A 12772-nucleotide genomic window follows, 5' to 3' on the forward strand; every position below is an offset into this window, starting at 1 on the left:
ACCAGGGCAATGATGGGGAGGGGCGGGCAGGGCAGACTGAAGCAGGGACACATATGTGATGGCAGGGCCCCAGTCTTTGGAGGTTATTGCAGCAATTCAGCACTGAAGTAAAGGCTTTGAGGATAGCCAGCTGGAAGCCAGTGACTTATACTGATTTAGTGGGCAAAAGCAGCATTCATCATGGCGCTGCTTCCCCAAAGGACCTGTGCCTATGTTCAGGGAACTCATCATTTCCCTATTATATAAATTGATTAGGTCATTCGGAGCCGAGATTGATGCCAGGGGTTTGCTACTAATCAAGCTAGAATAACAAGCTGGAGGACAAGGCAGGCCATCTGCCAACTGGGCAAGGAGTAGGTCCAGAGGCACAGAACACTGCAGCAGTGCACCCTGTCCCTGCCCTGGGAATCTGGGCAAAGAAAACCACTGAGAGATCTGGCAATGCCCTTCAGCTGCATCTGGAGACTCCAGGGCCAACTCCTGGAACGACACTTCTAGGACTTCTGTCAGAGCTGAGTCAAGTGGAATATGGCCCTGGAGGTCCATGGCTGGGCTGTCCTCCCTGCCTGTAGGAGCTTGTAGAAATGAGGGTATGGTAGGGATGGGAGAACCGGCAGAGGTGACACCAGCGGTGAGCCCAGGGGAGGCATAGGCTTGGAGAAGATACTTCAAGAGCATTTTGCCAATAATAATAGTCTGCAGTGGCAATAATTTGTGTTTACATAAGGCTCCAGCTGTGCTCCAGAAAAAGGAGGAGGGGGCTCTATGTTCTCAGTGATTGAGACTTTCTGCCCCTCATACAGACTCCCCCGTCCATTTCTGAGCAGATCACTGCAAAACTAACCACATGACACCCAGTACCAGTAAGGCTGGTTTTGACTGTGGTGGGGGTGAAGCCTCTTCCATTTGTCCCTTCCCTAACACAAAGGGGAGTACAATTGGCTCCATCTATAAACGGAAGTAGAATTTCTTGGAAGATCCAACTGTGCCCTGGTTTGGGAAAATCAACATCCCAAGTTAGATGCCTTTTAGCTTCTGGACAGCTCTCTTGCCCTGCACCCCCATCCCCCAGCCTCTAGTCTCCACATCCAGGCACTGGGTCAGAAAGACTGGGTTTTCAGCCCTTGAAATGCTCCGTGAATAGCGGAGGCTTGGTTAGGAGCCACACTGGGTCCCCTGATGCCTAGGGGACTGATGATGCTATTATTTTGGGTTGACCTTAGCTTGAGTGTTTTCTACGGTGGAGGCCAAACAGTCCGAGATTTGGGGTGAGGGGCCAGCGCTGGATTTTGTCACAGTTCACCCACCTAGGGTATATAAGACAGTCTCTATCATTATCTTCACTTTCTGCTATCTGTATCGTCTCATAATCATCATCAGGGTCCCCCTCTCTGGAAGGGGGGTGGACAGAGAAGGGGCTAGCTGCCAGAAGAGGATGGTTTTCTGTCTGTATGAAGGGTGTTCCTCGATCCAGAACTTAGAGATCCAGGTAAAGCTGGACTGAATCCGGCAGAGAGCTCCCTTTGTAAGGCCGACCCTCCCCCCCGCGGTGTTTCCCTGTTGCAGCGAGGCAGAGGGGGCGACGGTTTCCTCCCCGCACACCCCAGCGCTCAAGAACAGAGCTTTCCCGCCGCCGGCCTTGGAAGCCGGCTAGTGAGCTCCCCCTACACCTCCTCTACCCACGCGGCTGCAGCCAGGTTCTTATTCAGGGTCCCCACCCTGGGCCCGAGGGCTAGGGACCTGGGGTGGCGAGAGGGGATCCAGCATCTGGGTGGCCTCCTCCCTGCCGCACCTTGGTACCCCACTCGCGCTTGACTCCTCCCCCGCCTCTATTCCGCAGCGTCCCCGCCCTGTCAGCACTCTGCTTCTGCGACCGCACCTGCCTGAGGGGTTAAGGGGAACACATGAGAGGTAGAAAGGGACACAGAGGCTTTGGGGGCACAGCGCATCAGGGTGACCCGCTCGTGTCCGCCGCGGGTCCCCGCAGCCCCAGCGCCGCCCGCCCCACGGCTGCGGCACCGATGCGCTGTCCGCGGTGCTGACGCCGGCCGCCCGTTCAGTCGGGAGGGGAGGAGACTCCCTCATTCCCTGGCAGCCCGGATCCGGGTGACCCCCACCCCCACTCCGAAGCGGGATCGTTTCCCCCAAAGGAACCCTCCGAGACCTGGCGCCGTGTATGGATCAGGGAGAAGAAGCGAGCGAATGGGAACTTAAACTTCAGAGTGGAGCTGGAGAACCCGGTGTCGGGGGATTAGTGTGGTTCGGCCTCCAGCACCTGAGACCTCAGGGCACCATCAAGTTGAGCAAAGTTTGATGTTAGCTTGGACATAGGGATGGATGCAGGAGCCGAAGCGCAGGGAGGGACCGGACGGGGTTCCCTGGCGGGGTGGTAGCCAGCACCGCAGTCCGGACACCTGCTTCCATGCCCCGCATTAGTGCCTCCAGCACTACCGGGAGGCGTCGCAGCAGCCCAACTCCCCACCCCTTCCCTCCCTTCCTGACTCCCCACCCCTCCAACACCCCGCCCCGGGCTCCAGTGACTCCGCCTCTCCGTGCCGGGCGGCTCTCTGGCTGGAGCTGGAAACGGAGCGCTTCCCCGGACTCCGCTCGGTTCCGAGGCTCGGAAGCCGACGCCGCCAGCTCAAGCCCGGGGGCGGGAGCTGGACTGCCCGCGAAGCCTGTGCCAGCGAGCAGCTGAACCTGGAAAGCCTCATGGGACGCCCCGGGGGTCTCTCTTCGTGCCCTGTTGCCACGTCCCAGTTCTAGGCGCCCGGGCTCTACAGCCCGCCCCGCCCGCAGCCCGCGGCCTGTCTGCAGAGGAGTATGAGGCCGGGGGCCCCGCGGACGCCGGCCACAAGGCGGCAGGGGCCTAGCTTCAGACCCCCGCGCCCGAGGGCTGTGGGTGAGGAACCTCGGGAGCCCTCCAGGCGTCGGGGCGCGGAGAGGAGCGCCCCAACTCGGGCGCCCGAAGGGCCGCGGGACCCGTGTGCGGCCTGAGCGCCGAGGAGGAGGCGGAGGCGCCCCGCCGTCCGGGCTCTGGAGGAGGCGGCGAGGGGCTCCGCGGCAGCCCCCGACTCCTGGCCACCATCCTCACGCTTCTGCTCCCGCCGGGGGATGTCGCGGCCCGGGCCCCGAGCGCCGCCCCGGCCCCGGGGCTGAGCTCCGGACCATGTCCTCCCGCAGCCCCCGGCCCCCGCCCCGCCGCTGCCGCCGCCGCCTGCCGCGCCCCTCCTGCTGCTGCTGCTGCTGCCGCCGCTCGCACCTCAACGAGGACACGGGCCGCTTCGTGCTGCTGGCGGCGCTCATCGGCCTCTACCTGGTGGCGGGCGCCACGGTCTTCTCGGCGCTCGAGAGCCCGGGCGAGGCGGAGGCGAGGGCGCGCTGGGGCGCCACGCTGCGCAACTTCAGCGCGGCGCACGGCGTGGCGGAGCCGGAGCTGCGCGCCTTCCTCCGGCACTACGAGGCCGCGCTGGCCGCCGGCGTCCGGGCCGACGCGCTGCGCCCGCGTTGGGACTTTCCCGGCGCCTTCTACTTCGTGGGCACCGTGGTATCGACCATAGGTGAGCGGCGCGCCTTGCGCGCGACTTTCCTCTCCGCGCGTTTCACCTGCCGCCTGTTCCATTGCCCCGGGTTCAACCGTGTCCCTCCTTCTGATGCCCGGTTGCCTACTTTCATCTCGCCCTCTCCTCCGCTCCCGTCCCGTCCTCCTGCCCCTGTCTCTCTTTACTGGCTTTCGGCGGGGGCGGTGGCCTGAAAGGCCCATCTTTGGCGCTCACCTTGCAGTGACTGCCTGGCGGAGAGGTCGAACGGGGAGAACCCTCACCCCGGCGCTGGGCAGACCCGGGGCCGCCCCCGCTCCAGCACTTGCCAACTGCGTGGCCTAACCGCTTGTGCCTCAGTTTTCGCCTCTAAAAAAATGACTTGGGAAAACATGTATCAAGGGCCTGCTGCTTTCTTATTTTTCACGCCCCCTGGTCCTGCGTTTTCTTACCCAGGTGATTTGGAAAGCTCCTTCTTGCTCCACTCACGGCGTTTTTAATCTCCTTTCCCTTCTTCATCCTTCTTTTAGCACGCATTTTCTCTGAGCCCTTTAGCTCTTTTACCCTGGGGAAGGCGACCGCTTTCTCCAGACTCAGCCCTAAACTCCTTCCCACGTTTTTTCTACATGATCCACTCTCCCAAAAGAAAGGCCTATTAGACTTGGAGAGGGGACTTTCGCCGCTCTTGCTCTGGGCCCCTCTCGGTTTTTTCCCCTTACTCCCTCTACCCCACTCCAACTTCCCCTCCAATTTCTTGACCTCTCTTCTTTGTTACCTTGCCGTCTTTGCCAACCAGTAGTGGCACCAAGGGGTAGCTTGGTGCAGGGGGTAGTTCCTCTATACTTTCCATCATCCCTTCCTTTTATTTTTGGTGAAACAATTCATGATTTGGACACTGTACAAACAATGCTGTGGGAATATTCCTTGAAGCCCCCACCTCCTTTCACCCCTCCTCTGAGCGTCTTCTGTAGAGATTCTGGAACAACTGCTCCCCACTCTACCCAGTTTCACTCTTTCTTCTTCTCACCCACTTTCCCCATCCCCCTTTCCTTGGGACCTGGGTGTCATGTGAAACAGCCCTCCTCCCCTGACTGCCTAGAGTGCAGAATGAATACAAGATTTTCACTTTGGCGAGACTTTGTGTGTGCCCCATCCATTTACATTCTGGAGTCCCAGAATGGAAGAAGGCAATTGGTTGGTCATGAACTAGTCACCCCAAGGCACTGTTTCCTGGTGGTAGTTTTGGAGGAGGCGGCAGCTGGGTTCACTAGGCTGAGAGGTGAGGGATTTCATTGGCACAGCTGCTGTGGGTGGGTTTGGGGCTGGTTTGGTATGCCAGCTTAGAGAGGGGGCATGGACTAAGTGACCAGTGTAAGCTGTTGCAGATGGCTGCTGGGAAGCAGAAAGACCGCATCCATGTGCAGAAGATGAGCAGCTCTCTGCACGTATATGTATAGTCTATGAAAGAGCTTCCTTTCAATGAATTTTCATGTGTCATGTTTGATCTGATGACTTTAAATAGAAAAGGCAAATATGGCCCAAGTCCAAAGCACACACAAATTGGATAAAAATATCCTTTAAAAGCTATATCATGTTGTTATGGTGATTGAAGATATAAAATGACCCCCTTTTTAAAAAATCCCCTTTTAAGAGCTGCATCAAGTTGCTATAGCAACTAGAGTTTTTTTTTTTTTTTAAGTGCTTTAAAAGTGCTAAAGACGCCTAGTCCGGGAAGATGACATCATGTGTTCATAGCTCATTATTGATTAGTGCTCTTCCTCTTGTAAACACACCCTTTGCTTTTACCTAGAGGCTCACCTGTGTGCAAACTGGGCAGCCACAACATTTCTTTCCCATTGATGGGCTCTGACTTTGGCTTCCTAATGGAATCCTCCAGCTAAAGGGAAAGGCAATAGCAAGTGTCCCCTTCCCCTGTGGTCATGAGTCCATCCAAATGGGGCCTCATTCCACTGACCTGTGGTCTCTGTTCCTCTCTGATGAGTTCCCATCAGTGTTTCATTCACTGCCCAGCCATGACTTCTAAAGCTTCTCTCAGCTCTTTGCACAAAATCAAGTCTGCATGTTGGCAAATTGTTCCAAGCCTGAGCCTTTAATCTACTGGCAGAATTGGCCGTTCCTCAGTCAAGCAGACTTTCATGATTTGTGTTTTGGGATGTAGGCAAGTGTAGGAGGGCTACGCTGAAGCTTTTGGCTGTTTTACAAATGACCCAGCACATTGTTTCCAAAATCTGCTGCAGGGAAACATTTATCTCTGAAAGGTGCTGCACTCAGGGACCAGAATCAGCCTGTGGACAGCTCAGCATTGAACTAGCCTTTTGCAGGCATGCCAGGAGAGCCACACAAGGAGCAGGGTCTCTGTTCAGTTATCCACCTGCTATCGTGGTCTGGGGCAGTGCTCCAAATCGGTCACTTCTGTCAGTCAGACAGGTTTTGCTGAATCCCGAAGTAGCATGATTGTTTTCAGCCTTCTCTTGCAAAATGTACTTGGATGAGATTTAAGGAAAGACCTACATATGTCAGTTTCTCTTCTGCTTATATAGTTTCTTTGCCTTGAATGCCCTGAGTCTTCAGAGACAATTATTATTATTACTGGTGCGTTTATGGATATATAGTGGCTCAGGGAGCCAAAGCTGAGTCCAAAATGGGCATTCAGGGTTCTCTATCTGCTACCTCATCCCAGCGATGAGAAAAATTAGCATGCCTTCAGTTTTATTTGATCAGTGAATACCACAGTGTGTTCAGTCTGTGCAGCAGTGTGGACGTTTCTTTTTGTGTTGTGTAGACCCAGCTAAATGATTCATCTAGACGTTAGTGTAGAAAACGCTTCCTTCAAGAGTTCCCATTGTGGCTCAGCAGTAATGAACCCGACTAGCATCCATGAGGACGCCAGTTTAATCCCTGGCCTTACTTAGTGGGTTAAAGATCCAGCGTTGCCGTGAGCTGCAGTGTAGGTCTCAGAGAGAGCTCAGATCTGGCGTTGCTGTGGCTGTGATATAGGCCAGCAGCTGCAGCTCAGATTCGACCCCTAGCCTGGGATCTGCCATATGCCACGATGTGGCCCTAAAAAGAAAAAAAAGAAAAAAAAAGAATGAAAGAAAACTCTTCCTTCTTTCTTCCCATAAATATGATACAGTGTATATATCAGGCTCCAGTACTGTATGCTGAAAGGTTAGAACTTATTCTGTAAGGCAAAGGTTCAAGCATATTCTAACAGGAGCAGTTGGATTGCAGTGTTCTTGGGCATCACATCTTGGCTAGCCTCACTAACGATGATTGGAACCAGGAGGGGTCCTTTGATCCAGTCCCATGTGGCTCAGAGTGTTAAGAGACCTGTCTCAGGTCACAGTTAATTATGTGTTCGGCCGCATCCAGAATCCAAGTTATGTAGTGTTTGTTCTACCAGTTTCATTCGTCTAACTGGTAAGCACATTCTTGTTTGAAGCTGAAGTATTTATAGTGGGTGTGTGTGTCTGTGTATCTGACACCGCACACAGGGCTGAGCAGGAGGATTGGTCTGTTGGTTGAGCCAACAGTTGATTAAGTCCAGAGAAAACTTGAAGGATCAGACACATCTCAGAGGTCAGACAGACTAGAAGCATCTGGTAAGTCGTAGACAGCTGAGAAGGCAAGAGTCAGTACCAAAACGTCAGAGACAGGAGGGCCCAGCAAGTAGGAGACATTTGGGTAAACTTTGGTCCAAGAACTCTCTGCCTTTGTGTGTGTGTGTGTGTGTGTGTGTGTGTGTGTGTGTGTGTGTGTGAGCATGCGTGCATGCGTGTGTGTACGTGGAGGAGAGGAAAGGGCAGAAATGGGCCTTCAGCCAGAGGGAGACAGAAGAAAAGTTCACTCGTGGCCATGTGCACTCAATGTTATATGAAATGTCATGACAAGATGGAATATTTCTCCTGACATTTGGCTTGAACAGGGCCCCATGTCCAGAGTGAGGTAATTCGCAGCTGTGTAGACACACATGTGTGTCCATAGGACACAAACCCAGTGAGAAGATTTGCTGTTGATTGTTCGGTGGTAGTCAAGGCTGAATTGAAAGTCAATCTGAATAGCTCAAGCTAAGTGAAAATCCACTCTGTGGTCTAAATTATTCATATTGATTGCTTACACTAAACCGAAATCCTGGGCAATGATTATTTCTCCCGTTTATGCTATGTGACATATTCCTAAGGGGTTGAAATCAAGTTTGTTTGGATGTAAATGCATCCGTTTATTCGTTCCTCCGTTTCACAATATCCAAGGCAAGCATCACTCATAACCATGCATGTGTGGCCTTCGGCATGTTGTTATCTGCATCTCCTGTGATTACATGAACCCCTAAAGATAAAGACAGTGGCTTATGTTCGTTTAGGACTAAACAGTGTTCTTGCAGGCAGTCTCTAGCTCAGCGATACTCAAACAATCCAAAGAATATTAATCCATGATTTCACCTCCTAAAGGATGGTTTTATTGGTTTGCTTTGAAAAGATTAAAAGGAAACTTCTCCAGTGGGGTTTTAATTATGCAACGGCTGTCAGATTTACACATAGGGGAGAATATATTTAAAAGTCTCTCTCAAATGGCAGCCTGATATAAACAGAAATATTTTTACTTCCTTTTATTAGGTTTTCTGGCAGCGTATTTTAGCTATAAAGCTGAAACCATGCCGCTATAGACGGGATGGTGTAGGTATGAGAGATGTCACTTTTGGCACTGCATAATTTAGCTTGCTACTTTCAGAATTAGGCATACTTAATTATTCAGCTGCGAGATTAGTAACGAGTCCTAACTTTTTTCTTCTTCTTTAACATGGAGTTTTAGAAACGTTTTTGCTTCAAAGGAACCTAAGACATTATAGGACCGAAATGTCATTACCACATTTACATTTGGTTTTCTTCGGACATGTATGTAGTCCAGCTGGAGGTGGCTCTGATGCCGGGAGTGAAATACATCACCCAGAAGGAGAGGAGCATCTTTGCTCGCTTATTCTCTCATCAGCTATTTTTTTATATATGTATGGGAAGATGATGCTGTGGTAACTTTGAAGGACATTTAGGGAGGGAAAAACATCCAGCATTAGATTTGAAGCTCTAGATGGAGAGCAAAGAAATGCATTCTGTTCATGGCTCTGTCCTCAGCACCCAGCACCAGGCTCAGCACATTGTAAATGCTCAATAATTATAATAACTCAGAATACTCTGCCCTAACACAACTGTTTTCTTTTCCCCTGTAGTTCTTTGTCATACTGTTTGTAGGCAAAAGAAAGGGAACGAATTGATGAAGTGCTGAGCTGCTTTTGGTAACATTTTATCATCCGCGTTGTTTCCATGTCTCCACATGCCCTTCCCGTACTAATTTTAGTGGGTGCGTAATATTTTATCTAATTGATAAATTGATGTCTGTAACGGACTGCCCCTATTGCTGGGTACCTAGGCATGGTTCCCAGGTTTGGGGGACTATTTCGAGTAAGGCCAGAGGGATCATCTTTATGCAGCTGGCCCTTTCTTTATACAATATTTCCTTGGGTTAAATTCCCAGCAGTGAAACTGACAGTCAGGGGACACTGAAACTTCATGGCTTGGGGGGCCAGTCCCTTTGGAGCGAAGGACTGTCTGATCTCTCCTCAGCTGAGCCTACAACCTCCACAAAGCCTAGAAGAGACTGGACTGTGACCTAGCTAACTGGTCCATGGAAACAGGCCACAGATCCACTTGGTTTTCGCCAGGATCGCACTCAGTCCCGGGGCTGAACTGACCCCTCAACAAGGCTGTGGCTTCAAGCATCTTTAGTCTCCCTTTCTTTGGAGAGAGCCTCATCCTCTGGGAAATCTTGGATGAATGGAGAAGGTCAGGAAGGAAAACAGGAGCAGATCCCTGGTCATCAAAGACAGAGGAAGGGTACCTGGACCCTCCTCCTCCTGTCTCCCACATTCCCAGGGATGTCACTCCTGGGCCAAGACAGCCTTCTTCCTTTAGTCCTGACTCTGCCCAAGGACCCCAGCCTGAACTGGCCCAGAATTGTGCCACCTGGAGCAAAGACCTACCTCCAGAGTACTCTAGCTGGATAGTGCCATAAAGTCCTCCAGAACTTTCCCCAAGCATTTAGATCATTTTGTCGACAAAAGCCAACAAGCAGCCCAGCACAGAACCCAGAGGGTAGTTGAGCTGCTCTGACTGGGGGGAAGGAGCTGGAGCCCCGCCCATCAGGCCTCCCCCTGGATGCCATGCACCCTCCAAGGCTTCTCAGAGGAGCCCTAGAGCTCCTCCAAGACCAACCTGAAGAAGGCTAACTTAGCCTTGTTCCTCATTTTACATAGGTTCCGAGAAGGAGAGAGGTTGTCCAAGGTTGCACAGCAAGTCAAAACGGCATTTGCTGAGAGCTGGAGCTGACCCAGGGCCTGCCTGTGTGGATTCTGAGGTCCTTGAGCTCTCAGGCTGCCTTGGAAGAGTTTCCTGAATACAATCTCAGTACCTCCGCCCACCCCTCTTTCATACACACTCACACTGCCCAAATGATGGGACAAGGACAAGATCCAGACATGGCTCTTCTGAGCAGATAGCAGACTTCCCAGACAGGGTGAAAGTCAAGTCATAAATCAAGGACAAAGGGGGAGGAGCTTGGAGGGAGGAGGGGAGGGCATCTGAGGAGCAGCCAAGTGCCTTGGAGAGGTCCCCCAGGGAGAAGCTCCTGCTCCATCTGAAGGTGGTGGTGGAACCTTAGGTCTGTGTTTGAAGGTGGAGCTCAGCATCCCCACCCCACTACAGCGGGACTCTCCATGCCCTTGTAAGGCAACCTCAGATTCAGAGGAGCTGAGACAGAGTGAAAAGCCACTGTGTTCCTAGGTTCAACCCCAGCCCTGGGTCTTTCCCAGTCTCCCAAGCCCTCCCCTTGTCCAGCTTCCCAGGATCCAGTGCTCCGCCAGGGGCTGTCCGCCAGCAAACCAGAACATGTGTGGGGCTGGCTGAGGTGGGGGCGCTGGGCAGTCTCAGCCTCTGATCGCACCTGGGGTCCATGGCAGGGTTTCTACGAAGGAAAGGGTGCGGGGGCAGAGGACTTTCCACGGGATTGAGAAAGTACAGGGGACGTGCTGGTAGAGAGAGAGTGAGAACTGAAGCCCCTTGGTCCCCACCCTCAGCCGGCTCTTGGCTGCCACCACGGCTGTCAGGCTCTAGCCCAGGAATTTCTGTCCTAAACCAGGTCCTCCCTAGCCAAATGTCAGGTCTAACTTTTCTTAGGGGAAGGTAGGCCTCCTCTTCCAGCAGCCAGCGTCTCTGGTGGTGGTTGCTCTGGACCCCATCTGTGAGTGTCGCCTCCTCCCTGGGCTTGGGCAACCCCAGCTCACTCGCAGGTCAGTGGGGAAGGGCGTCCCAGGGCCCTATGAAGGATTGGGCTCTAGGGGACCCGCTCTGTCTGCCTCCCCCAGATCCCAGAGGACAACCCCAGGTGACCCCGGCTGGCACTTCCAGAATCTTGTAATTTAAGTTTTACAGTGTCCAGATACAATGTCATTATTCTCGCAGTAGCAGATATCATGGACCAGGAAGGCAGCATAGCAACAGAGCAGTGCTTCTTCAACGATAAAGTGCATGCGAATCACCAAGCTCTTTGCAAAGTGCAGGTTTCTGTTCAGTAGGTCTGGGTGGGACCTAAGACTCTGCATTCCTCACAAGCTCCCAGGGATGCCCGTATTCTCAGTTCCCAGACTGCACTGGGCGGAGCAAGGGTGTAGAGAAGCAGCAGCGAGTCGGGGACTGGCAGCCTGGACCCGCTCTGCCCTTCCCTGGCTGCAGGTAGAACACCTCAGCACATGGGGCCTCAGTGTCTCCATTCCTAAAAGCAGTGCCGGGGTCATTGGGTCCCTTCCAGCTCTGATGTTCTCATATCTGGGAAGACTATTCGCTCACATCCTCTGGCGCAGTTTAGCGCAGGCTACATGCACCGAGTCCACAGACTGAGTCCTGGTCCCAGTTCTGCCACGTACTAGCCTTGTGCTTCTGGTGAGAGGATATGCCTCTTTTTACCCCAGTCTCCTCCTCTGTAAAGGGGGGAAAACCATGCTTCCTGCCCCGTGGGTGACTGAGCTACTCTGTGTATGCGGCGCCTGACAAGCCCTGGGAAAGCATCAGCTCCTTGGGACCTGGTGAGCCTGGTTGGCGAGCCCTGCGCTGCCTGCCTGCCTGCGGGGAGGGACACCAAGGTGCAGTTCATCCCCGAACCACCACTCTGTGTGTGACCTTCTGGGTCTCGGCCACCCCTGCAGTGTGACATCTGCCACCCTCTTTTCCGCTGTCTCTGAGCGTGGTGCTCTCCTTCATTGTCACATAATTGGCCTGGGGGTAGGGTGCTTTTCAAAATGCATTTTCTTTGGTTTCTCAATGAGAATGTCTTTTTTGTTGTTGTTGTCTTTTTGCCATTTCTAGGGCCACTCCCGCAGCATACGGAGGTTCCCAGGCTAGGGGTCGAATCGGAGCTGTAGCCACCGGCCTACGCCACAGCCACAGCAACTCGGGATCCGAGACGCATCTGCAACCTACACCACAGCTCACGGCAACGCCAGATCCTTAACCCACTGAGCAAGACCAGGGATCGAACCCACAACCTTATGGTTCCTAGTCAGATTCGTTAATCACTGAGCCACGATGGGAACTCCTCAATGAGAACGTCTTAATTGGTCCTCACGTGTGTGCTCTTTCATCTTTTTTAAGGACATATTTGGTGAATAACTTAGTGATTGAGGGGTGGTTTAGACCATGTCTCCTGGTGCAGCTCTGGTCCCCACCCCCAGGGCAGAGCCCCAGGGAGCCACACCCCTACCCCCACCTCTGGGTTTAATGGGCTGGGGAGCTTGGGAGATGGTGGAGCTGAGACCAACAGAGAGGCCAGGTGTGGCTGAAGTCACGCTTCTTTGAGGTGGATCTAGTGCTGGGACCACAGGTGGAGGGGCTGCAGGGCGGCACTGAGGCAAACAGCCCCATTGTGGGTGGGAGCCTGGGTGCTGCTCCAGGTTCCCAGACCCAAACCTCGCCTACACCCTTCACCCTGGGCTACTGCAGCTCCCGGGTGGGTGGAGAAAGCATCCCCAGCCCTAGGGCAGGACTGCAAAGGGCCAGGCCCAGTACACTCCCCTCTCTAGCCTCCACCATGTCAGCAGCCAGGGCCTTTGTTCTAGGGAGCGAGAGGGACAGATGTCCTCTCTGATTGTCACTCCCCCCGCCCACAAACAC

General features: G+C 53.4%; 1 protein-coding gene and 1 long non-coding RNA gene across 2 annotated transcripts in view; one reads left to right on the forward strand and one right to left on the reverse strand.

The window, feature by feature from the left end:
- The window catches only part of KCNK12 (potassium two pore domain channel subfamily K member 12), a 54861-nt gene continuing 45167 nt past the window's right edge, over window positions 3079-12772 (forward strand). The window contains exon 1 of the mRNA XM_005674606.3: window positions 3079-3560. Within this exon, the coding sequence (XP_005674663.2) occupies window positions 3170-3560 (391 nt within the window). The 5' untranslated portion in view covers window positions 3079-3169. The remainder of the gene's footprint in view (window positions 3561-12772) is intronic.
- LOC110260017 overlaps window positions 6604-12772 on the reverse strand; it is a 34707-nt gene continuing 28538 nt past the window's right edge. The window contains exon 3 of the long non-coding RNA XR_002342723.1: window positions 6604-7886. This is a non-coding gene — a long non-coding RNA (uncharacterized LOC110260017). The remainder of the gene's footprint in view (window positions 7887-12772) is intronic.

This window comes from Sus scrofa, chromosome 3 (assembly GCF_000003025.6).
Source record: "Sus scrofa isolate TJ Tabasco breed Duroc chromosome 3, Sscrofa11.1, whole genome shotgun sequence".
Taxonomy (NCBI): Eukaryota; Metazoa; Chordata; class Mammalia; order Artiodactyla; family Suidae; genus Sus; species Sus scrofa.